The following is a 27,245-nucleotide window of genomic DNA, read 5'->3' on the forward strand; positions in this document are numbered from 1 at the left end:
AGAGGAACTGCAGCATGAACTGACCTGAAACTGATTTTCAAATAAATATCCGGATATTAAAATACGTGTACTTATAAGAGAGGTTTTAGCAGAATAAATGTCCTTAGCTGTGTCCGAAACCGCTCCCTGTCCACTACATAGTGCACTATATCGGGTGTCAGCCATTTTGTAGTGCTGTCCGACTTCTGAGTGAACGACTTCATTCCCTACATTCGTGCACTACCTTTTACCCACAATGCATTCTGATTTCGAACCGAAGTACACTCGCTGAAGCACTAAACTGGATGCCGTTTAAATTACACAAATAATGATAATTTGGTGTATTTTTTTTTTTAAAAAAAGTAGTTTTTTAAATTCTGATGTCAAATTAACGGTCGCCTGAGGGCGCTCTACGGCCATTATCATCTTATCTGTGAACAACAACGCTGCTCAGGAGATACTACAAACAATAAATACATAAAATTATGAACGTGAGTTTGTTGTTGAGTGTTTTAATAGTATTTAATGATTATGAACATAAGCATTACAAAACAAATTAATAATATACCAATGAAACCACAAAGCTGGTTACAATGTAAAGTCATTTTAAGTGTTATTGCCATTAATATTATTTTCTAAAATATAAAAGTATGTTTTTGCAACGTTTTTGTCATTTGTCAAGTAAGGGTTTCTAATATTATTTGTGCTTTAATTTTAAATAGAATAATAACAAAAAAATCGAATGTAAATATAATAATATTTGCAGAAAATAAAACCCTTGTATTTCGTGTGATAATTGAAACAAATATCCATCAAGCTGGAAAATAAGATTTCTTTGAATAAAGACAAACAAACAATGTGTGCCCGCAGCAATATATATTTTAATTCAAAGTGAATTTTGACAATACACCATAATTTCTTTAATTTGACACTCACCAATAATAACCAGGAAAACCCGCTTTTTGTGACAAAGTACATAAGGCTTGGTCACATATAAATCACTGAGAACTAGAGAGAAATACGACCGCAAACTGTAAGAGACATTACATCCAAAAAATAAAAGGAAAAACAAAACAGGTTTCCCAGTCCTCATATAGTGAATATTGCACAGTGCAGTGGCTACATGGCAAACTAATGTAGCATAGAAATCAAAAGCAAACAGAAAGCCACAAAAAAACAAGTACAAATATGAAAACCGTAACAGTTCAGATTTAGTAAATCAAGTCTGTTTGCTCTTAAGTCTAAATATTACTGATAACTTGCAGTGTGATTTAACTTTTACTAAAATATAATCTGCAGAGGAGTTAAAGCAATCCAACCCAAATCTTACGGCGTTAAGTGTTACACAGTAGCACATATGACAAATACAAGGACCCTGAATTAACTGTACAAGAACGTCAAAAGAAAAACATGAATCAAAGAAAACAAGCTAAAACAAAATCTGTTTGGTTTGGGAGTTTCAAAGACATTTCAACTTTAGTTTGCAGATCCTTCAGTCCTTAGCGATTGCGCTAAGATTCGCTCTCATTAGGTTGGGTTTGGTAGACCTTGTTAGAATGAAAACATCTCTGAAATGTTTACTTGCAGTGAATTAATGCATTGAATTCATATAATGTGTGCATGAGTAGAAGTTTAGTACTCGTCTCTAGTGCTACATGCTAAATATATAAAATATAGGGACATAATGTGAAAAAGCACATCACTTTTTGGACTGTATCTCCATGAAGTCGGCTCCGCTAAAGCAATAAACTCTTATAACAAAGGGCAATGTTCATTCTACTTGACAAATGGTGGTTTACATTCACAGTGTATCATGTATAGCTTCCCAAATACGAGAAAACCGTCTTGGGTGTTTAGTCAGCATAATAATATTCAATCCCTGATATCATTTCATTATTGTTGTTTGTCGTTGGTCATAAAAATAGAGATTAATCAAGCATGATTGGATTTCCTTTCCAATATTTTGAGAAACAAACCTCCATTTTTCTACCTTAAAGGTGTTTACTGCGTTGCATGACTATCACGTTACACTCGCTATTGGTTATCAGGTTGTCAAGATCCGGCAGGACATCTACTTTTAAGCAACTGGTCGGGAACAGCACTTCAGTTACGACTATCAAACACTGCAGTTACGCTTTCACTGCTCGGTCACGTCATCCAAGGGAGCATGAAAGAGAGGAAGAGGCAGGCAGTGTTTGTAAAAGGGATATAAAGGTCTGACGCACATTTCAAAGGCACTAAACGCAGTGTCGCTCACTTTAAAGAGCAGGGACTGGTGCGAGAACGAACACACCCATATAATAATTGCCCATAAAATGAGAACGGATGCCCTTGTAATTCAGAACAGTCCGCTTTAAAACAAGCAAAACGTGCATTTTGTATCGTTTTTTCACTTCTAAACATTAATATACCTGATACAATTTCATGTGTGTATTTCATGTATAATTACAATAATAAGAGGAGAAATTAAATTTAAAAAAAAAATTCTAAGCACTGTAGTTGCTGAGATGAGACGCCCAAATGAGACTTTTGCCCAAACCCGAAATTTTGGCTAGCTTATCGAAAGTATCAAGTGCTAATAGCATTACTGAAATTAATAGTCTGAAATGGGTCGTTGAATATAGAATTTATATAGATACTTAAAACAAAAAGTTAAATCTATCCTGCAAGCTATGCTTTAACAAAATGCAAATATATGTACTAAGATAGATATACACCAATACGCATCTAATACATAAGATTAGCCCCAAGATAACAACAGATAAAACACTGATGCAAACGAAACGTAAAAGAACACAAACTCACGCACACAAAAACCTCAAAATCTCCATTACTTGCAATACAGCAGTTACAATGACACTTCAAAAACAGAAAGCAAAACAGAGAGAGGCATTAAAATGCTTCTGATGCCAGTCAGTACGGTGAAACCCAAAAACAAACAAACAAATCATCTCACTTCTATTTCAAGGTAATTAGACATATATATAAAATAAGAAGGCTAAGAACAAAGTTAATCATCTAATTTCACAGCTATGAAGTGGCAATCAGTATATAGCAGCTTATCTATGATACATTCAAGAATAAATGAAAAAGTCATAACTTGCCCGAAAAAAAGCTAAACATCAACCTCAACATTTTTACATAGATTTTTCTGTTAAATACGGCCTCAACTACACTACCTTCGAGGTCTATGCTAAAACAGTAGCTACTCTGCTTAAGAAATGAATTACTGTCTTTGGTGTAGCGAAAGCATAATGAAAGGATGCACCTATAATGGAAAAACTCAAATCTAATAATAAAAAAAAATTTATTCACACAAAAAAGCTATTTCTCCCTGACGGAATGTTCGAAATCAAAAGAGCCAGCGTCAAAAAAGCAATTAAATGGTGAGAGAGGGAATACAAAACAATCCAATCTTGTCACATGCATCTATGAAGGAAATTGCACACGATCAACTCTCGTTTTATAAAGCACTGAATACTCCAGCAACGATAGACTTTACAGTTGGATACTCAATACTGAATAATTCTGCACAAAGCAAACATGAAACCATACAATATCATCAAAGAGCTATCTGCTGATACAAATCCAACACCGATAACACTTCTAACTCTAAAAATAACAGAATCGATGGAAAGAAAACGAAAACTATGGATTGTATTGCAGTTTCATTAAACAGTGTAAATACTATTAGAGTAGAAACAGATTATCAAATATGAAAGTACTCAAATGTTTCTATACATAGTTCATCGGCCTCTGCTACGGCGAAGCACGCTATCCTCCAAGAATCAAACTTTGCTACCACTCAGCGCAATACATCCACCAGTAAATACCACACGTAAAGGACTGTTTCGCTTCTGAATATTGCGCAAATCATCTAAGGCGTCAAACAAAACATTTTGTCTGTTCTAACGGGCAAATCATGAACCTAATTTTGGTGCGAATAGTGAGATTTTATTGACACGAGACCCATTAGGCTGTGTTTGGTTCGACACCCAATCAGCTTTCCGAACAAAAACTCCCGTCGCAACCCCAAGAGATGAATTAAATAAGTAGAAACGACACCGATGTAGAGATTATGTAAGCCAACGAACGCGCTAATGCACCAAGCACAAAAAAAAACAAAGATCTACGGTATGAAACAGCCCTAATATAAAAATCACAAAGAACGATTGAAAGTTTTTCAAGTGCTGCAGTCCGGTACACGCGTGACTGCATGTGGGACTCGGGGTAACTTGCAACAACATGTATTTTAAGGCACTGTTTATTGAACCCCAATGGATTCAATGCAGCAAGTTGTACAACACATACACAGAGGGCGAAAAGCGACGGTTTGCAGGCCTCCCCCCCCCCTTTTTTTTGAAGTCCAACATTGGTTTTTGCCCATGCAGAGACATGCAGCGTGACAGAACCTTTTCAACACGGGTCTAAAGGAGACTTAACACTGAGGAGCTACAGAAAAATACGGACAGGTAACACCAGGTTGCCACACGGGGGACTCGCACGCACACGGGGGACTCGCACACACACTGGAGACAGCGATGGCTTGAACGAGAGTCTAATACACACGTTAGAAGGCAATATCGAAAAATAGCATAGGGGATCTGCTGCGGCCCTCCGCTGAGGGTCTCGCGACTAGGGATTTTGTTGTATCAAATGTGCAAAAACACATTAAAAGTGAGTTTGTGTTGTGTCCACTCGCTCACTCACGCATTTGTTTTTTTTTATTCTCCATGATATCTATAAAGCTTGATTTGCATCATCATCACTGTTGTCAAACTTCATAAGAAAAGAAAGATGTGGCGGCTCAGTGCCGGCTGCGTGTGCGCGGCTGCCGCGGGCTCCAGGTCAGATGTATGGGTACTGACTGAGTTTGCTGGGGCTGAGGGGGAAGCCTGCGTAGACGGGTGACGCCACATAGGAGTGCGGGGGAAAGAGGGCTTTGAACTGGCCCTGCGGAAGCAGGGTGGGGGAGTGCAGCAGCCTGTGGTTGATGCCCACGCTGATGCCCTGGTGGTGCACCAGGCTGTAGGTGGGCTGCAAGACGGACCGAGGGGGCGGCGGTGGGCATGGCGAAGGCAAGAGGTGGGCCATGGGCGCAGAAGGCGGATAGGAGAGGAGGGCGGGAGGTGGCGGGTGGCCGGCCGAGTGTGTGGGACTGCCGTGTGGAAGTGGGAAGGTGGGGCCGTGCACTGTGGGCGGGATGAAGGCCTGTGGCCGGCGTGGCTGCCGGTAGTTGCCGTTCCACTCCTTGTGGCATGACCCGTAATGCTGGACCTGAGTGGGAGGAAACAAAATGTCAGTTTCATTCCAACAATTTAAAGGATGTCATTACAGGATATCACCTCCATGTCTTCCAAGATGTTCATGTCTGTCTTAAAAAAATTAAGGTTTTTAAGGAAAATATTTCAGGATTTTTCTCCATATAGTGGACTTCAATGGTTGCCAATGGGTTGAAGGTCCAAATTGCAGTTTCAAAGCAGCTTCAAAGGGCTCTATACGATCCCAGCCGAGGAATAAGGCTCTTATCTAGTGAAACAATCAGACATTTTCTAAAAAAATAAATATGACTTCATGCATTACGCAATCACGTTGGAAATGTCACGAGTGGGTAGTTCTTCGTTTGTGTACTCCGGTTCAAAAAAGGTTGGGTAGGGAGAGAAACATCTCTTTCTCCTCCAACTTCAAAACCATCCAAGATTTTTGTTTTACCTTTTTTCGTAAAGGGGGTTCGACTTTCTTTGCATGTTTGCTTTGAAAACACTAGGTCGGTACTTCCACCTAGGTGACCTTTCCAACGAGACTACGTAATGCGTGAGGTCGAGCTAGTGCAAGATGAGCATTTGTGGTTAAAAATATATAATTTATTTAGTTTTTCCTTTTTTTTTATAAAAAGACTGACCGTTTCACTAGATAAGACCGTTATTCCTAGGCTGGGATTGTGTTTAGCCTTTTGAAGCTGCATTGAAACTGCAATTTGGTACTTCTACTCATTGGCTCCCATTGAAGTCCACTATATGGAGAAAAATCCTGGAATGTTTTCCTCAAAAACCTTAATTTCTTTTTCGACATGAACATCTTGGCTGACATGGGGGTGAGTAAATCGTTGAAATGTTTACTCTGGAAGTGAACTAATCCTTTAAATAACAACTGAAAGACCCTATGAACGGTCCAGTCTCAACGTATTTCTTATTTAAAATCACAATAATTTGGACGTAGAGACAAATCTTTTCTTTTGCTTGGGATGGACATCCAAGTGTAATCAGAATGGGACTAAAACAATCTTAAAAAAAAAAATTAAACATGCATCTACAAAAATGATAGGGTGACATTGTTTTTTTGTTGTTTTTTTAAATAGACCAATAGTTTTTAGTTTACGCCATAAACTATGAATTGCTACTTGCTAGTTGGTTGCTGGTGGTATTAGTGAGTGGGAAATTCTCATTCTAAAGCATTTGATTGGACATCAATGTGTGTAATGCAGGGTGAGTAATCAATATTTTTGGTACATCTCAATGTTTTTTTTTTTTTAAACCATGTAGATGGTCAAACTTTTAGTATGAACTACAGAGCATTTCTCTACATTTACAATTTGTACAGTATTACAGAGAAAAGCCAAAAAGACATACCTGGCCAAAGCCTGGCGGCTGTGGCTGGAATGAAGAGCTCAGTTTCTGCTGGCGGGGCAGCGTGGGTGTGGAAAGGTGGCTCAGTCGTCCTGGGCCGTAGCGACCTCTGGACTGGCAGGAGGATTCCAAGACTGCAGAAAGTAGAAAAGACCAATAAGTGAGTGATCGTTAAATAAAACGCCTAAGAAAGATGACTAAACTTAAATGCAAAACTTCAGCTTATATAAATTAACATTTGCAGTTTGGCACAAGAACTGCAGCTTGTACGAACTGAATCGACTGCCAGTATTCACTGGCATTCTGTTCAAAAGAAAATGAATTAAACATCAAAACCAACAAGTATGAACTGCGAGGTTGAAAACTTATAAAACAAACTTAGATAGCAATGTACCTAAAACATAAACTCTCCTCAAACTTTCCATGGACACCCCAAAACAAACCTGGGTAAAGTGCCATGAGAAACATCTGAAAGAGTTTACCGCTCCAGCAATATTTCTTTCATAGCATGCATCGAAAACAAAGCATTGGCTCCACGTAGGAAACAGGACAGATATGCTTTGGTACGAAAGAGGGAGGCTGGGGAAATATTTTCCAAAAAAAAAGTAAATTAATTTAGGGCAGTCAACACGCAGAGTAAAAATGAAGACGGGAATGAAGAGATCAGGTATGGGAGAAGAAGCTCAAACCGAAAGGGTCTCACTCAACACTGGGATGTCGCGCACAAGACACTGGGTCGCAGTGCACGCTATACCCATAATCACCTGCGAAAGCCTCTGTGACAACTTCCTGTTTCTCTCCTATGACCTGTAAAGTAGACATTGGCTGTGACCACACTAAAAAAAAATTGGTTGTGCAGAAGGAACTTTGTATTAATGGCCCAATTTGAGACTGGGGGAAAAAAATCCATTTAGAGAAACCAGTCTGTATAGAACACAAACAACAGTTTCACAAAACTAGATCTGAACGAGCAGCAACTGTCAAAAGCTACAGGACGAAGCAAGTCAAGTTTACGTTTCCACGAAGTAGCTATGTAAAATCTGAACTGTGGATGTAAAATGCAAATAGCGTTTCATGAAACAGTTGTACATTAATCTGCACAAGGAACATTTTGGGTTTGACAAAAGTAGTTCAGCTCTTCAAACTGTTTTTTGGCAATGGCAAAGAAAATCAGTTTTATCTATTTAGCATAACATCACACTACAACACGTTTTTGAAAATATAGCTGTGACACTTAAATATGTTCCATCACAAAAAAGGGGAAGAAAGCACTAGTGTTTGCAAATTTATACTCCAAACTAAACAAAACAAAATATATAATAAGAAATGAATACTATAATAAAAAGAAATTAAAACTATTATTCAGCAAGGATTATTGTTAATTTCATTTTTTAATCCTTTTAATACTTTCCTCTTAAAAACATACAACCGTGTGTGTAGTAAGCGCTATACGGATGTGAATGACCATTATGCTCACGTCTTTTGCAGCAACTCGCACGTGAGTGGCGTGTTAAAATAAATAAAACTTTTACACGCAGCGCCACTCATCAGTTCCAAAACATTGGACCAATCAGAAGACCCCAGAGGTGGGGGCAAGCATTGTGAACATTTGTTTAAAGTAGTAGGTTGGCATGGCAACTTTTATATTAGACGGCAACATGGCAGAGTAGGCATTCTGCGCTGCGCTTATTTTTAAACCATTCCTGAGCGCTGCGTTTCGCAGTTTTAGACACAAAGACATGTTCTGTGTGAATGGCCAGTAAGAACCTAGAGTAAATACTTATAGAGTGACAGGACAAGATCACTGAGATGGGACCCTGCTCTTTCTCTTAATCAGCAGTGTTCTATTTACATTATTTAAAACATTTGTTTACAGGAGATGCATGCTATTATTTTCCACTTTTCACATTGCATTATTTAAAATAATATTAATTTACAAGAGATACAAGTTTGCAAAAAATGCTAAATAAAGTTATTTTCTATTTATTTTATTTTTTTAAGGAAACTTTAGCTTTTTACAATTAAACTGAAATGTGACTTTTTTCATAGGACTTCTTTAAGCAATGTGTGCTTTGATTTCAATTGTTCGAAATATTCAACAAATAACCATAAATAGTTTGTTTCCTTTATTTTAAAATCACAAAGATAAGAAATGCACTCTTTCGTAAAAAAAAAAAAATCCCACCTTTAATAGTGAGTATACTCGTAGTACAAACCTTTAATGAACTATGAGGGCAAAAATATAAATAAAAAAGGTAAAGTATTCAATTAATCAAGATTTTGATTTTAAGTCATATCGTCCAGCCCTAATTTCTATTTAAAATAAACACTGTTCATTTGAACTTTCTATTCATCAAAATCTTGAAAAAATGTACCAGAAATATTATCCACAAAAATATTAAGCAGCACAACTGTTTTCAAAATTGATGATGATAATTGTTTTTTTGATCACCAAATCAGCATATTAGAATTATTTATGAAAGACACATTTTTCTTAGTACAAAACAGCCTGTATCAAACCCAGAACATTGTTTTAAGAAAACATCAAATCACCAACTTCCATTAGAACCTTTTACATGTTTCTGATAACCTACAACTGGACTTATTCTTCCATACCTGTGCCAATTGTGTGGAGCACATTGTTGGGATGATGGTTATTGTTCAGCACTCTCATGGGCGGCACCACCACAGTCCTCACCGCAGGTTTATTCAGCACTATGTTGGGGTGACCTCGCCTGGCCTGGGGTTCCTGGTTCTGATTGGTCAGGAAGCGTCTTTCAGGGAAGGGGCTGTCGTGGGGCCCTAGGGAGGAGTCTGAAGGGGGCGAGCCGTCTACTGTTTCACACCCACTTTCATGGCCATCATCTTCCGATATACTGCGGTAAGTCACAGAAGAAAACAACCTGCATTAAAATACTTGTAGACTCAACCTAACCTCACAGTTCTACTGGTTTTAAAAATGAAATACCGCACCTGCTGGGTCTTTTGCATGGAGAGGGGCTGGATTGTGAAGAAGCCGAGGAGCTGGTGCTCAGACTGCTATCGGGACTGCTGAGGGAACACACTCGCTCCATGTTCAGAGAGCCTGTGCATGCCTCACACTCCGGACTGCCCTTACACCTGTCAAAGAACCCACGCAAATCAATTTAGCTACGAGAGCCATATGTATGCAAGCTAAACAGAATCTGAGATTTTAGTCCACAACTAGTAGCATATTGTTTATTTCCCTGAAATCTACTTGGTCAAAAAGTCATAAATTTAACCGGTCACTGACCCTCAGAATTAAAGAGGGTGCTACTGCACCTTTAAGAGTTCTATATGCAAATGACCTCCGTTATGATTGGCTAATCTGTTTGAGTGAAATAATTCACACCACTTCTGCCAGATTGCTGAATATTTACAGTAGCATTTTTTTAGGGAAGGGAAATAAAACAATACTTTTATCCAGCAATGATGCATTAAATTGATCAAAAATATAGAAAATTGTAAAGAAATTGACACATTTTACAAAAGATTCTCATTTGAAAAATGCTGTTCTTTTAATATGGCTCTATGATTTAAGTTTTTTTAATATAAGTCAATTAATTAAAGATGTTTTGGATTATTAAAATACAACCAAACCATTAAAATGGAATCATGAAAAATAAAATAGAAAACACAGAATTCGGTAGAAATAAAACTGAATGTGACAAAAAAATAAAACGTATTTCATAGGGCCCTAAAAAGTTTATTTTTGTTAAGCTTTTAAAAAATTGCTCTTAAATTGTGTAAGTTTCCTGATTTCAGTTAATTAGACATGCTTTTGGATTAATGCAATTAAATTTAACCATTAAAACAGAGTCTAGAGAAATTAAAAGCGAGAGAAAAAAAACCGGAATCCAGAAAAATTAAATGGAACAAAAGGTAATTTGAAAAAAAATAAAAATAAATGGATTTCATAGGGCCTTAATTTAAACTTTCTGTTTGTGTGAAAAAATGTATCAAAGTATCTTGATTTCCACAAAAATATTAAGCACCACAACTGTTTTCAACATCAGCATATTAGAATTATTTCTGAAGGATCATGTGACACTGAAGACTGGAGTAACGATGCTGAAAATTCAATTTTGCCATTACAGGAATAAATGACATTTTATAATATATTATAATAGAACACAGTTATTTTGAATTGTAACAACATTTCACAATATTACTGTATTTTTTACTGTATAAAAACATAACAAAAACACTAAAACTTGTGCATAATGAATGTTCAACTCACTTGTTAAGGGAACACCTCTGTACTTGTTCCTCTTCATCTGTGCCGCTGCTTATGCTAATGACGCTTACTGCCGGGCTGGGCGACTCTCTGATAATAATAGACTCTCGCTGCTGATTGGCCACCGCCGCCTTACAGCAACCCTCCTCCTCCACCTGCTCCGGTTCCGGTTTCACCTGGGCCTGCACCTCTCTGTCAGGAGGGCTCGGCTGTGGCTTCGTACTCGCCAACCTATCCGCCATCTTTGGTGACGGACACACTGAGGGCTGTATGTCCGTGTAGTGCGAGACATTCATACTCCTAAAAAGCAGCACAAATGATAATAATCAGCACAACTTTGCCTTTCGGTGAAAGAGTAAATACCCAAACGAGCTGGCTGACATGAATATCATAAGGTTCGAATGGAGGGGTTTTGAGGCCCTGCCAATGACTGTAGGCTGTTGCTCACCTATTCTGGCTGGGTTTGTTCCTCTTGTTAGATGCAGGCTGAGGCCAGACCACATGCGCAATGCCAATGTTTATAGGCTGAAGGGCTGACACAGCCATTTGGTTGGGAACAATAGGCTGGGGCATCACTGAACTGTAATGGCTGCTGTGTGGCCGCACTTTCCTTTAACAGATTAAAAAAAAAACAACACATTTTAGTTCACCGAAATGTGTTGGTGTCAGCACATGATATTTGAGGTGCGGCTCCTTCTTGATCTTCTTACCCCCAGTCTCCTCGCCTCTGTGGTCCAACAATTGTATCGGATGCCAAGCTCGTAGCAGGTGGTGGGACCTGCTGCCAAGCTGGCACCAGGATCTGTGGAGTTCTGTTGGACCAGGGCTGCTGAAAGGTCAAAAAAGGACAATGCTGAACCTTTGTAATGTATCTGGCTTCGAGTTTAATATCGAAACTGGCATGTCAACGTGAATAACAACCCTTGGCTGTTTTCCATTATTTTTCCACTTGTGAAATGAGGACTTACTTGTGCTATAACACCTGGTCTCATGGGTAAAGGCTGGATAGCTGGGGCTTGGGTCACCAGAGGAAGTGTGTTCTCCATTCTAACCGAATATCCTGCTGGCTGATTTGGGTTTGAAGGGATTCCTGTAGAGTCAAGCAGCCAAATTCAGAGTAGGGCTGTCAAATTCTGTTCGAATTTTGTACTAAAATATTATCAAAATTCAAATTATATTCAAATTTAAAAGGCATAATTTCTGTTAGGGGAAAGAAAGCTTTTGGCTTCTCTCCTGAGGCCACAAGAGGGCGCATCGAGCAAAATATTCCCATACTTATGCATGTTTCAAAGCAATAAAAAAAACAAGACTATCTTTGAAAAAAAGTGTTTAAAATGTTTATAAACCATATATAATTATTTACATTGCTCAAAAAAATATAAACAAGCATCATGTAAGTACAGGTACATCTCAAAAAATTGGAATATCATGAAAAAGGTCAATATTTTTTGTCACTCATTTAAGAAAGTAAAACCCATATATTATATAGATTCATTACACAGAGTGAAATATTTCAAGACTTTAATTCTTGAAATTTTGACGATTATGGCTTACAGATAATGAAAACCCAAAATTCAGTCTCTCAGAAAATTTGAATATTACATAAGATCAATTAAAAAAAGGATATTTTAAACAAATGTCAGGCTTCTGAAAAGCACTCAATACTTGATTGAATACTATGCACTCAATACTTGATTGGGCCTCCTTTTGCATGAATTACTGCATCAGTGCAGCGTGGAGGTGATCAGTTTGTGGCACTGCTCAGGTGTAATGGAAGCCCAGGTTGCTTTGATAACGGCCTTCAGGTCATCTGCATTGTTGGGTCTGGTGTCTTCCTCTTGACAATACCCCATAGATTCTCTATGGGGTTCAGGTCATGTGAGTTTGCTGGCCAATCAAGCACAGTAACACCATGGTCATTGAACCAGCTTTTGGTACCTTTGGCAGTGTGGGCAGGTGCCAAGTCCTGCTGGAAAATGAAATCAGCATCTCCATAAATCGTGTCAGCAGAAGGAAGCATGAAGTGCTCTAAAATTTCCTGCAGATGGCTGCGTTGACTTCAGAAAACACAATGGACCAACTCATCACTGCCCAAATCATCACTGGACTTTTTTTTTTTTTCGTGACGTATTGTCAAGTATGGTGACCCATACTCGAAATTGGTGCTCTGCGTTTAACCCATCCAAGTGCACACACACAGCAGTGAGTAGTGAACAAATGCACACACACACCGTGAACACACACCCGGAGCAGTGGGCAGCCATGCTGCAGCGCCCGGGGAGCAATTGGGGGTTCGGTGCCTTGCTCAAGGGCACCTCAGTCGTGGTATTGAGGGTGGAGAGAGCGCTGGACATTCACTCCCCCCACCTACAATTCCTGCCGGCCGGGGGCTCGAACTCGCAACCTTTCGATTACGAGTCCGACTCTCTAACCATTAGGCCACGACTTCAAGCAACATAGATTCTGTGCCTCTCCACTCTTCCTCCAGACTCTGGGACCTTGATTTCCAAATTAAATGCAAAATTTACTTTAATCTGAAAAGAGGACTTTGGACCACTGAGCAAGAGTCCAGTTCTTTTTCTTCTTAGCCCAGGTAAGACACTTCTGACGTTGTCTCTGGTTCAAAAGTGGCTTGGTAGCCCTTTTCCTGAAGACGTCTGAGCGTGGTGACTCTTGATGCACTGACTCCAGCTTCAGTCCACTGCTTGTGAAGCTCTCACAAGTTTTTCAATCAGCTTTGCTTGACAGTATTCTCAAGCTTGCGGTCATCCCTGTTGCTTGTGCACCTTTTCCTACCCAAATTCTTGCTTCCAGTCAACTTTGCATTTAATATGCTTTGATACAGCACTCTGTGAACAGCCACACCTTTCAGTAATGACCCTCTGTGACTTACCCTCTTTGTGGAGGGTGTCAACGTTCATCGTCTGGATTATTGCCAAGTCAGCAGTCTTCTCAATTATTGTGGTTTCAAAGAACAAGAGATACCCTGAATTTATACTGTAGGGATGGTCATTTATTGAAACTCAAATGTAAATATTCTAATATTTTGAGATACTGATTTTTGACTTTCATGAGCTGTAAACTCTAATCCTCAAAATTAAAACAAAAAAACTTTTGAAATGTTTTACTTTACATGTAATGAATCTAAAATATATGAAAGTTTCACTTTTTGAAATAAGTTACAAGAACAAATTAATTTAAATTTTTTTTAATTCAAATGTATAGTTTAATACTACCAATCACAAAGTGCAGCCTACGTTTTTCATTTAAAAACATATGCAGTGGGATGCAGAAAACCACCATAAAGTCGAGACATGTTTCTTAAAAGTTGAACTTACATTAATTTTACATGGCTTTGTAAACATGCCGCTCTCTTGTGCGAGACACGAGTGCAACGGTGATAGATGTCCCTATAGAAAATGCGATAATATGCGTTCTGTGTGAATGGCTTGGTTTCAGTTTTGAGGTAAACAACATCTTCTCCGCATTGATGTTCACTTTTTCCGCAATATTTTGAATGAGTAGTGCCGCATCCAGTGGGTTCAACTGGATAGGCTAAAAAAAAAAAAAATTAAAATGCAACGACACCTACATCGTCATCGCATCTTGTGTGCCACTGATAAGGCTGCCTGACGCACATCTAAAATTCGAATGCAGCGTTTTTGCATTCGAATGTGGATTTTTTTTAATTCGATGAATATTCGAAATTCAATTTTTTTTTGAAAACCCTACCAGAGTATTTATTACATTAAAAATCAATAGTAATGCTCAATTCAAAATATGGCTGCAAGGTTAATTGAAATAAATTCTAATTTTGCAATATGGATATGTCGCTTATAACATGCATTTAAGAATGCATCATGCAACTTTATAAACCACCTGTTGTCCACAAAAGAGAAGCTTTGAGATCTCCCTACGGTTTCCACTATTATAAAAGCTTGATGATTGTACTGTAAAATAAAACTATTATATTAGTATTATTTTCTTAAATACTGTAATGGAGTAATTTATTTAGTTTTTTTTAGCAATAATAATAATAATAATAATAATAACAGTACGGTAAATTAATATTAGCAATCATCATCATTATTTTATAATCATATTGATTCTTCTATAATCACATAAGCATTTATAAACTTGCTGTTGTCAACAAAAGAGGAGTTTTAAGATCTTTATGGTTTAATGTTTGAAAATAAAGCCAGCCATAAATATTAGTACTGTAAAATTATTACTCTATTAGTATTATTTTTCTTAAAGGATGTTTTTACAGTGAAATATTTCTTACTAAAAATTACTAAAAAGTAATATTTCTTATTTTTAAAATATTTTAATTTAGTAGTAACAGTAGTAACAATAATAATAACAATAACAATTTTTGTACAGGAAAATATTATCATCATAATCATGATTATTTTATAATCATATTGATTTAAATAGTCCCAATTTTTTAGGCCAAATTGTGCAGCCCAACAAAGTACAACAGTTTTTTGTTTTTTTTTAACCACATTTTAAAATCTCAATCACTAGATTTTTAGAAACAAATCACAAAATCTTAGGTCAAATTGTCCAGCCCTTTTTGTTTTTACATAAGATTTTTAGAAAATTTGCAATGCAATCATGCCCCAAATCATGCATCCCTAGTTCAAATTACTATGCACATGCCACTACGATGTGCTTTCTACTACCTTGAAGAGCAGGAGGACATAGAATGAGTGCCTGCTGAAAGGACTCGTTACACCCAAACTGGGCGCTTCCTGTCTGGATGGGAATTCCTGGATGCACCACAGGTGGAGCAGACGGCGCCAGGGTCTAAAGCGGAAAGGTAAATAGATCAACGATCGGGAACAATCTGTCGTCTTCTGGCTTGCACTTAAACCCTTAGTCTTTTCAGAGTGTGCGCTTTTACCTGAGAATGGACAGATGGCATTTTGTTGAAGGCGACAGTGATATTTGGAGCACTTGGAAGCGTCACAGGCTTCATAAGTGGGGGTGCTTTGTTGCGGTTGAGAGTATCGTACATGCTGGTTCTTAAGTGACACACGTCCATGATGTGGAAACAAGACTGGACACTGTTGGAGACACATTCCTTGAGAACAACCACACATAATAGCGAAAACAGTCAGTGAAACTGGCAGTAAAAAAAGTCTGGACATACTGGTTGCAATGGGGGAAATCCATCAGGTGCTGCATAGTGACAAAAGGGTGGGTAAGTGCATCTGAAGGGGCGATTCTCTGATCGGCATCAATCAACAGCATCATCTTTAGCAGGTCCACGAATTCTCTCCTGTCAGCTTTCTCCGCCAACTGGTCACAGCCCTCCATGTTGAGCATTAGATTCACCTGATATTTATTATTATTATTATAAGTATTTTTATATAATAGTATATATGTAAAAACAACAACAACAGCATATCATTCATTATTTTATATTTATATTCATTATATTATATATAAATTATCAATATTATTAATAGAAATTGCATATAATAAAAATAACATTAACAGTATTAACTAAAATATAATATAATTGAATCATATAATATTTATATTAGAATCATTATTATTCTAAATAATGATGTGTTTTTATTACTATATTATTAATAACCATAATATATAGTATTAATAATAACAACAATTATTATTATTACTAGGGCTGGGCGATAAAACGATAACGATATGTATCGCGATAGACACGTGAACGATATCAATAAAAAATGTGTTTGATAAAACGTTCGATATTTTTTATTCTTCGTCGGAAGAAAACAAAGGTTGCGAAGCAAGTTTGGTTGCATTAACAAAGGCACTCGCTCTCTGGTAACCTAGCAACGTAGGGAGTGACACGCTAACAGCCAATCATGTAACAGTATCATGTTTGGTTGCGCCATATCGTTGTCTCGTGTCTAAGTGCGCACGCGCGGCTGAGAGTGCACGTCTGCAGCCAGACCTGGCTGGTCTGCTGGATTCCTCTTCATAAGCAGAAAATGAGTGCCGCAGCGAGCGAGGAAATTGTAAATAAAAGAGAACGTCAGGTATGGCAGTTTTTTGGATATTATAAGTCTGACCGTAGTCAGACCAAATGTCGTCTGCAAATTATGCAAGACCGTCGTCCTCGCCAAGACTGGTAATACCACGAACTTGATGTACCACCTTAAAAGCAATATCAATAATTATCGATATCGACCGATATGAAACACTGATATCGTGATACAGTTTTCAGCCATATCGCCCAGCCCTAATTATTACGGTTTTTATTACTACTAAATAATAACATAGCATATTTATAAAACATTAATATAATAAAACGCATCATATATATATATAGAGATAGAGATATATATACACACACACACATACATACATACGCACACGTACAATATAGTACAATATTGTAATTCCAATATAATTACAGCATTGTATAGAAATTGTTATAATTAATAAAATTAATATTTATAATAAAAATAACTAATAAATATTAACTAAAATATAATATAATGTAATCATATATTATTTATAATTAGAATCGTTATTATTCTATTTGATATGCTAAGTGTTGTTAATATTACTACTGTATATTATTTACTATTATTAACCATAATATTATTATTATTATTATTAACAACAACAATTACTACTACTACTACTACTACTACTAATAATAATAATAATAATAATAATAATAATATCTCCTCAATTTCTCAATTCTTTTTTCTTATGATGTATAACAAGCATTTGCAAGCAAAAACGTACATGTCCAATGTCATCTAGACAGCTGAAAATGTACTTCCTCGCCTCCTTGGACTTCAGTCCCGTTTCTGTCTCATGTTCTTCAGTCGTCTGCAGAAACAGGAAGCACGTTTGAAGTCATTACATAAGAACTTTACATCAAAACGTTATGCGGAGCAGACATTAACTCGATCCAGAGAGCTATGCTGTAAATTTATGACAGCAATGTCTGGTTAAGTGGATGTTAAATGGCCCCTTGCCTTCAGTCTCCAGGTGGCGTACGGTGAATCGGACTCCTTGTAGAAGAATCGGGCCGTCTTCGTCCCCACGTTCAGAAGCTGCTCTCCGGGCAACCCTTGAGTTTGAGAGATGTAACGAATCTGCGGAGATGTTTATAGCATTAGTGGACCTCAACACTGTCGTTTCTGATAAGTAAAGCTACATCCATCTCAACGTTCTTGACAAGAATCTCTTGATCGATTCACAAAGAACAACAACAAACACGCGCATGGTACTTTTCCACTATTCCAAGAGGAAGAAATATGATAAGACTGGTCTAGAATAGGCAGGTCCATAAAAGTGGTATGCAACAGGAAAACTGTGCCAAAATACCAACGAACCGTTCAGAAAGGTATTTTGTCTTGACAAGTATATTCGTACCATAGGCCTCGTGCTTACTAAAGATAAAAATGACTTGAATTTATTTGTAGGCATCAAATATTAATGGACGTCACCTGTGATTGTGCATCTTCAGGATGGAAAAGAAAAAGGTTTCACAAAGCAACAAACCACACAGTGATATCAATCAACATGAAAACCGCACAACAAAAGAGACAAAAATAAGCAAATAACTTCAGTTGTTATTTCAAGCTCTGAGTAGCGTTTCATGATGGATAGCTCAGTGTTTCACTCTTAATACAGAGCACAGTATGGGGTCTGCTGCTACGCAAGGCTTTGTTAAGATGCCAAGTCAAGATGTTGGCCACTCTTTCTGCCCACGACAGATGTCAATCCTCTCACACCGAAAATGCAAGCCAACATTGAGAAATGCGTTCTTTACCATTTGGCTGATGTTTTTAATCCAGATCGATTTATAGTACACCTCATTACATGGACAGCTTCCATAAAGCAACTTAGGTTTAAGTGTCTCACTCAAGGGCACAGCTGACCTTAGTCAGGAAATGCTGCTTTTACTTTGAAGTGAATGACAGGGTCAGAAATGAACCATGGATCAGGGCAAATGCCACAGGAAGTTAGGGATGCACGATATTGGATTTTTGCCAATATCCGGTATGCCGATATTTTTCAACTCATTTTGGCCGATACCGATATATTTCCTTTTGTTTGGAAACAACACCAACTCTCCTGTGCAGAAATTATAAGCAAAATCATTTTAAGTTTGGTTAGTTTTTAACAAGAACTTATTGACTAGAATAAAAAAAAAAATAAAAAAAAAATTAACAATACACTGAAGCTTTGAAAATAACTATAAATAAACTATATCAATCACATTTTTTTACCCCAGAAAGATGTAGTGTTAACCCTAACATTTTATTTTAAGATTTAACATTTGTAGATGGTCTAAAACAGAAGAGTTGTAAAAATTCTGAAAATCTTTTAGAGCTCATGATTTGTTTAAAAAATAAAACATTACACATTAATGAATAAATCAGCATATATAAAATTATTTAATTTTCAAGTGTCATGTTTGTGATCTTTTTTTTTTTCATGTAAGCTTTAGCTTCTGAACATTAAATCAAAACATACTCATTATTTTATGACATTAATTACTGCTTTATTTAATCAGAAACAGTCTTAATGTTATTTGTGTAGGCTATTTTACTTTCAATTTAATTAGAAGTAGGCCAACAGCGCCCCCTACAGATTAAATCTCTTTACCAAACGGTCCTTAGGACCTGGGGGAGGCTCTCTGCTGCCGCTGCACGTGTGATAACGGTTTACTCTATCACACACCAAATGCATCATTCTGTACATGCTTTCACAGATTAAATGCAGCGATCCAAAACAGTCAATCTAATCGTCATTCAGACAAAACTTTGCTTCAAGGATGAGCCACACTGCTGACGTGATCTAATCACTAGCACACCCTGAGCACATGTGAGTCAACCCATTCCTCTTATCGGCAAGACATATCGGCATAATTTTTCATATCAGGCTGATACCGATATTTACATTTAAAGCCATTATCGTCCGATTCCGATATCAGTCCGATAATATCATGCATCCCTACTGGAAGTAACAAAAATTATCCTGAAAGTGACCATAAATGTACGATGTGGATGAAATAAAATGGACCCCATAGTGCGTTTAAATGGGATTTTTATCTGCCATCTAACATTTAATATATTTCCTGTAATTCTACACTTAAAACAGGGGTATCAAGCTAGCATCTCTGAACTGTTCATAGCTAACCAGTAGTTGTCCATTTAAACCAGCATTTGCTTTCGAACACTAAACAGAAAACAGAAATCTGAATAGAAAATTTACTCAAAAACATTTACTGTACCATGATACATTATCATTCAAAAGTGTGGGGTTACTTAAGAAATTAAGATAAAAAAATATATGCATGTATTTGAAATATTTATATAGTTTCCACAAAAATATTAAGCAACACAACTATTTTCAACACTGATGACAAGAAATGTTTCTTGAGCAGATTTCAAAAGTGAAAGTAAAAAGCAAAAGCACATTCCTAAGTGATTTCAATGTCCCGCATATTAATAACGGCTCCCTGAAAGCACGGAAATATATTTTTCTCGTATATCTTGTATATATCGTATTTATTCCCTTTACGGTTGCCGTAGTACACATCATTACCTTTCCGAATACCGGATTCAGGCACATCCCTAAAAGGTAGTGTATCTTGTGCACTGTTCATAGCTACTTGATATGGATTTCATTTTGGGGCGCTATAATAATTTTTTTCCATTTAAATTTTTTTCTAGACTCCGTTTTAAATGGTTAAATAAAATTGTATTCATCAAAAAGTAAGTCTAATTAACTCAAATCATGAAACTAACAATATTAAACAGCAATTTATTAAAAGTTTAACAATAATTACATTAAGGCCCTATGAAATGTTTTTTTTTCTTCTTTTATTTCTCAAATTCAGTTTTATTTTTACCAACCATTTTCAAAAATATATTTTTTAACAAATAATAATTATCAAAAGCATCTCTAATTAATTGTTTTAATAAAAAAAATATATAATTTATTTACTTATTTTTCCCAGAAATACAGTGTTGTGTATTTACATTTTTCTGCTAAATAAATTCTGGTAAATAATTTTTCTGGTAAATATTCCTTTAAAAATTGTGTTTTAATAATAATTGTATCAGCATTAGTACTATCATTACATAAAAAATATTTCTGTTACGGTTTCTGAAAAAATAAAACTGTCCCTAAAAGTAAATTCCAGGGACAAATATTTAACAAACAAAATGCTGAAAACACATTTCCAGAAATGAACAATGACCTTAAGACAGCCAGGTTTATAGATTTCAATAACTTGTCTAACTCGACCTTGGTTCGTAGTAAAAGGTTATACCCTCAGATCTTTAACCATTACGCCACATTACTCCCTTTTAACTACCTATGCCTTAAACAAATCAAGAACAAAAAAGCAACTGCTTTAGTGTTGTTGTGATTTGTTTGCCATAGCATCCTTTTATGAATAAAAGCAATGACTTCATAACGCAAATAACATGACAAAGGCATTAAACAGTATTTGGTTAACTGCAGTGCTGTCTTTTTAGGACAGGCAGGAGCAGTTCAACCCCATCAATGCATGAGTCTCTGTGTAAAAACACCATTGTTCGTGTTGCCTTGGCAAACCGAGTATTACTGGTCAGTGAACTCTGCCGACATTCGCCTTCAAGCGTGCATCTGCTGCTTCTCAGAAAGACTGTGTCATAGTGGGCCTCTACCAGTGAAAACAAGCCACTACAAAGCCCTCTTTGGCTGCTTGCTCTCATTCCTTTCAGTCTCTTCCTCTCTCGACAATGACGCCACCTCTCCTTTTACAAGCGCTGAGGCTCAACACGGCCGTGTTAAACAACCAGTGTTTATGGCATCTTAGGGGTGTTATAGTGACATGATCGGGTTGCCAAAGCGCTGCACAAACACAGAGAGCGCGCTGAAGTGAGAACCTGCTGAGAGTGCAGAGAGAGGGTGTGAGTGTGAGCGGGGCTTTCGGTTATAAATACATTCTGCTGTGTGGAGTGGAACTGGACCCATTGCTGGCACGGACAGGCGGCTCGGGGGTTTGTGGTCAGCAAACCCAAACCACCCTATTCTTACATAGCCGGCTAGTTTAGCTACTGTCATAAGCGCCATTTACACCACCTCAGACATCTGGTTTATCGGCAGCACTGGTCCATGACAGTAAACAAGCTCACACGTTTTTAATGTGTGTGAGTCATCTTTCATGTTATCTGAAGATATTCACTTTAAGTATTCAGCTGACAAACCTAATAAATAAATACAACTAGTCCATTACATAATCTGCAAACTATTTTTTGTATATTATGCAATATTTGATGGAAAAATGTGTTAAATGCCACGTTGTACTCTTACTGATGGCTGAAAATACTACCCAGATTGTTTAATAAAAATGTGCATTTAAATTAGTGTAAATTCACAGTGTTATCTACATGCACCAAGATTCACAATGGTCATCTAAGTATTATATTAGATTTTTTTTTATTACATTATATTATATTACATTATTTCCTTACAATGATTTTATTTTATTACATAGTAATGAACGAAAAGACATTGTTAGGGTAAGTCAAGGATGATCTCTTAAAATAAAATATACTATTTTATTTTATTTTGAATGGGATAAACCCATGCTGATTTGTAAAAAAATAAATAAAATTAAAAATGAGATTTAATTTAATTTTGGGCTTACCCTATTAATATTACTTTTTAAATTTATTTTTTTCTTTCGGTGAGTCAAGGATGATCTAAAAAATTTATAAAAATAATAATAATAAAATTAAAAGAAAAAAATGTAATTAAAATATTTCGTTCATTTTGGGCTTCATTGCATTTTGGCATATACATTATATAATTTGTTTCTCTTCACAAATTTTTATTATACTTTTATGAAGTTATTTTTGTTGGTGCTTCCTAGAGCCGTCCAAAATCTACTATTGGTCAATCTCTAACTTTTTTGCGACAAAAGTTTTGCAACACGACTTGCTGAATTCAAGTAAAAAATGGTCTCTTTTAAAAACAAGTCACAAGACGCCTGCATCCTGTTTTATTACAGGCACCCACAAACTCATAGATTCTGAAAATGTGTAGTTTTGCACAAGCCTGCTGCTACCAACAACGTCGATTTTATTTTCTTTGAGAAGAAACTTATCACAAAGATTTGCACTGGAAAAAAGCAAATGATGTCATTCTCCAAAATGCCACCCATTAGCGTCGCCCAGACGCAACAAAGTGGGTCATTATCAGAGATCACTGGCTGATCTTACCTGGTCATACTCCAGCGCTCCTGGATAAAGCGGCCAGCCCAAGAAGAGCTCAGCGATGACGCAGCCCAGTGACCACATGTCTATGGCCTCACTGAAGGGTAAGCCCAGGATGATCTCTGGAGCCCTGGAACATATTATCAGGAAAGGATGAGAATTAATGGAGTGGTTACCTTGACAACAAGCTGTTGATTGAAAAGCAGTAGGACACTTCATTTTGAAAGCTCTGGAGAAGGACGAACAAGTGTTTGTTTGGATGAGCGAACGCTACAATATAAATTGAAAAAATAATTTATATCATCAAGATGATTTATAGACATCTAATGTTAAAGGGCACCTATTATGCCCCTTTTTACAAGATGTAATACAAGTCTCAGATACACATTCCCCAGAATGTGACTGAAGTTCCAGCTCAAAATAACTCACCAATCATTTATTATATCATTCTGAATATGCCTATTTTGAGTGTAAGCGGGAACACTGTTTTCATGTATGTCTCTTTAAATGCAAATTAGCAACTGCTCCTCATCCCCTTTTCCATAATAAGGCTGTGCTTTTACAGCTCGTACCTCAGATACTCTGCCAAAAAAAAATCTGTTTGGTTTTGATTATCATGTCTATCGCACTGAAATCATGCGTTTTAAACCATATTAGTTTAAACTTCTGATATATACGTTTCTCTGAGCGTACAGAAAGCGTCCGTCACACGGCATGTGAGTACTAAACCAAGTTATCTTTTTTTGTCTTATTGTGCTGTTTGTTAAACAATCGGTTATGTCTGTGACGGTAAACAGCTGGGAAAGAAATCGTATGTTTATATTAGATCTGTGTGGCAGCAGCGTAATACACAGTACAGAAATCAATAAATCCACTGCTCTCGTCTCCTCTGAGGCTGGGAGCTCGTTAGTGCAGCCAACGACAAAACAGTTAGCATGCTTTGCTTGAGCTTTTGCCACTGCGTTAGAACTGGTGCACCATTGTCGCTTGCGAAAACACAATGGCGGCACTGTAGGTGGAAACTTGCAGATTAAGGGGAGGTAATATAATATAATAAGGTCCCCTTTCTATGTCAAGGGGGAGCGAAATCTTAAGTGCTCATTTTTTCACATGCTTACAGAGGAACAGCTTACCAACAAAAAAAAAAAAAAGAAATTACTGGATTGTTCTTTTCCACATTTTCTAGGTTGGTAGATGCACCTGATACCTGATTATAGCACTTAAACAGGGGAAAAAGTCAGTTTTTCATCATATGTCACCTTGAAACAAGATTTTATGACACACAGTAGGTCAGGTTTGAGTAACCTGACTAAGACTCTCACTTAAGCTCAAGAGTCATGCTTTGCATCCATATTGATATCAACCTGAGCCTAATGACGTGACATTCCTGGTCTGATGCAGCGCGAGTCTGCCGTTGGATCTGGGCTTTGACGTCAACGGGCCCATACACATCTGCTACCGTGACAACCGGAGGGAAAATGCTGGCTGCCTAGCGACAGATGAGGACAGATCCAAACACCAAAAGTGGGTGATGACAGAGGAGGAGTCTGATGACACACAATTAACCCTGGTCAGCATTAATAATCAACTACAGAGCAAACTCCTCAGGCACTAACGCTCTGTTGTATGTCCGAGCTTGTCATATATGTAGCACTTAAAGGATACACAGTTAAAACAGTCAGCAGAATGATACAGTTGATAGCAGAATATGTCATGCCAGGTCACTAGTTAGCGGCTGTAACTACCAACAGTACTTTACTTATGCGGTAACAAAAGCAGCTGTGAATAATTCACTAATGGCTTGGCTATGTGACTCTGCCTTTTAAATTCAGGGCTTTGAAATTAAGTTACAGGTTTTTCTTTATTGCATTTTTTGTCTTCCTAGTCAAAGGTGTTGCAGCAGCAAATGCTGTGATTCATTTTAAGAGGCTCAACAACACACAGAATGACGCATTATAGCAGAAGTCATCACAGAGTCAGTCAAACACAAAAGTGCTGGGATGGTCCACACGGTGCAATGCTAGGTGTGTTTGTGCAGCTATCAGCGGATGGGACTGCTTTACAGTATTTACATGCAAAAGCGAAGAAAAAAAAATGCAATAATTTTGTGAGGTTTTGGGTGTGAAGCAAAATGAAATTGTTTACAGTTGAAAAAAATTATTAAAAAAAGATGAAGTATCTTTCATGTGTTTTACTGAAATATAAAATATATATATTATAAACTATTATTAGTAGTAGTATTATTACAACATTTATTATTCTTACAAAATATATTTAAATAATAATAAACGCATTTAAATTTTAATAATGCATTTAATTAATTTAATACAGCTAGGCCCAGACAGAATCTGCAGGGTTATTTAAAATAAGTAACAACAACAACATCAACAATTATTATAATCATTATTATTAATACTACTACTTAGAGTCATATCATATAATTATTATTACTAATATTAATAATATATTTGTATCTGAAATAAAAAAAATTATATAGCTAGGCCCAGACAAAACTTGCATGGACATTTTTATTATAAAATAATATATAAAATATAAAGTAAAATACAAACAAACAAATAGTTTTAATTGTAATGTTATCATCATCGTTATTATTATTATTATAATTATAAATTTAAAATAATTTAACAGAAAGTTTTCCTTTACATTTTCTGCAGAGATTATAAAGAAAAAAATTACAGAATGGGTTTAAACATAGCAAAAAACTTTTTTGTTTGTTTGTTTGTTGGATAGAGCTAAAACTACTACAAATTCATATTGAATATACTTTCAGTTACTAAATTAGCCATACTATTTAAACAAATCAGCACGACCCATTTTTTCATTAAATGTCCTGCAAAAACATTTATATCATGATTTATAGTGAATATGCCATAAAATGACATAACCCTACAGACAGTTGTTGTTTTCACAGAACTACTACGGTTTCAAGTTCTGTGGTTATTAAAACCGTGGCACGAGAGGTTATTTTCTGCCCTGGTAACAGTATGGTTTAACTGACAGTACAAACATGAGTATGTTTGGCACAGTGACAGAACAAATGGAGTGCTCTACATTCTGCACAAGATCTTGCGGACTAAACCCCAATAAACCTCCAGCATAGTGATGGGCAAACAAACTACATCCCAAAACATAACATAAATTTAACCTAATACCACACGCTCCGGCTGCACAGAGAAATCCAATAGCAAGGGGCATTGAAGGACGAGAGGCTATTAGGCCAGTCCCTAAACACGAACATGTTAATTTTGCATACTGTCAAATTATATTGTAACCGCAATTGATTTCCGCTCGAAAAATGTACTCAGGTTTACGAATGCTATTTACATCATTGTGGTTTTGCAAATCTTAGAAGAAAAGAATTCCCATGAGCCCACAGTCAGCAGGAAGTCGCATTTCAGGTAAAAGAATCAGGGGCAGGTCTGGACTTCCCAACTCAAACAAAGAGAGTTACTGTTAAGACTATTAAGAAGCGGCATTTGCACCAGTGTTATGTTTGAGTGTAGGCCAGACTTCAAATGTTTAAGCCTTTTCCCCTAGAGTAAGATTAGATTTCATAGTGCTTATTTCAGTGCAAAGCTCAATTTGTGAACAACAGCCAAGAACAGCGTGGACTAAAAACAAACTAACAAACAGTGTGACGTTATTCTCGTTATTTCTAAATTTCACACAACTATACGCATACAAATATTTGAGAACATGAGTTAGAGTAAAAATGTCGAGATGGTGATTAAATACAAATGTCCCTGGCAACACGATAATGATGATAAATGCCTACTACGATGAACTCAATTCAAGAAAATCATTTACATTTCAGCAAAAGAAGACAGCTCCTACTGTTGCAATAGTTATGATGCTGATGGATATAGGGTTATTTTGGAAGGAATACAGATTTAATAAACTGATCTCTCCAACAATCAGATTTGTTTTGGATCAGCCAACAATATTATAAGGTAATTTAGGGGTGGGCGATATTTCGGTAGACATTAGTCAACCAGTAGAGATTTTGGACTGTCATCTCTATTGTGGTTACACGCTGACATGACGCTGCTGTGCTACATGGTCACGAAACTTGTCATTTGCATGTGTTTTTAAGCATTGCGGTTTAAAAACAAGTGATTTTAAGCTGTTGAAAAG

The 27,245-nt window shown here is 36.8% G+C and overlaps 1 protein-coding gene across 1 annotated transcript in view; it reads right to left on the bottom strand.

Annotated features, from left to right (window-relative positions):
• Positions 1-837: 837 nt before the first annotated feature.
• LOC306866981 (homeodomain-interacting protein kinase 3-like) overlaps positions 838-27,245 on the bottom strand; it is a 46,126-nt gene continuing 19,718 nt past the window's right edge. Inside the window, exons 3-16 of the mRNA XM_079412446.1 lie at positions 23,097-23,220; positions 17,847-17,966; positions 17,611-17,697; positions 16,019-16,203; positions 15,770-15,932; positions 15,549-15,672; positions 11,832-11,953; positions 11,574-11,692; positions 11,312-11,473; positions 10,867-11,163; positions 9,579-9,725; positions 9,222-9,481; positions 6,609-6,739; positions 838-5,256 (exon numbers count right to left, since the gene is read on the bottom strand). Coding sequence (XP_079268572.1) covers positions 4,828-5,256; positions 6,609-6,739; positions 9,222-9,481; positions 9,579-9,725; positions 10,867-11,163; positions 11,312-11,473; positions 11,574-11,692; positions 11,832-11,953; positions 15,549-15,672; positions 15,770-15,932; positions 16,019-16,203; positions 17,611-17,697; positions 17,847-17,966; positions 23,097-23,220 — 2,470 coding nt within the window. The 3' untranslated portion in view covers positions 838-4,827. The remainder of the gene's footprint in view (positions 5,257-6,608; positions 6,740-9,221; positions 9,482-9,578; positions 9,726-10,866; positions 11,164-11,311; positions 11,474-11,573; positions 11,693-11,831; positions 11,954-15,548; positions 15,673-15,769; positions 15,933-16,018; positions 16,204-17,610; positions 17,698-17,846; positions 17,967-23,096; positions 23,221-27,245) is intronic.

This window comes from Barbus barbus (assembly GCF_936440315.1).
Source record: "Barbus barbus genome assembly, chromosome: 48".
In the NCBI taxonomy this organism is placed as follows: Eukaryota; Metazoa; Chordata; class Actinopteri; order Cypriniformes; family Cyprinidae; genus Barbus; species Barbus barbus.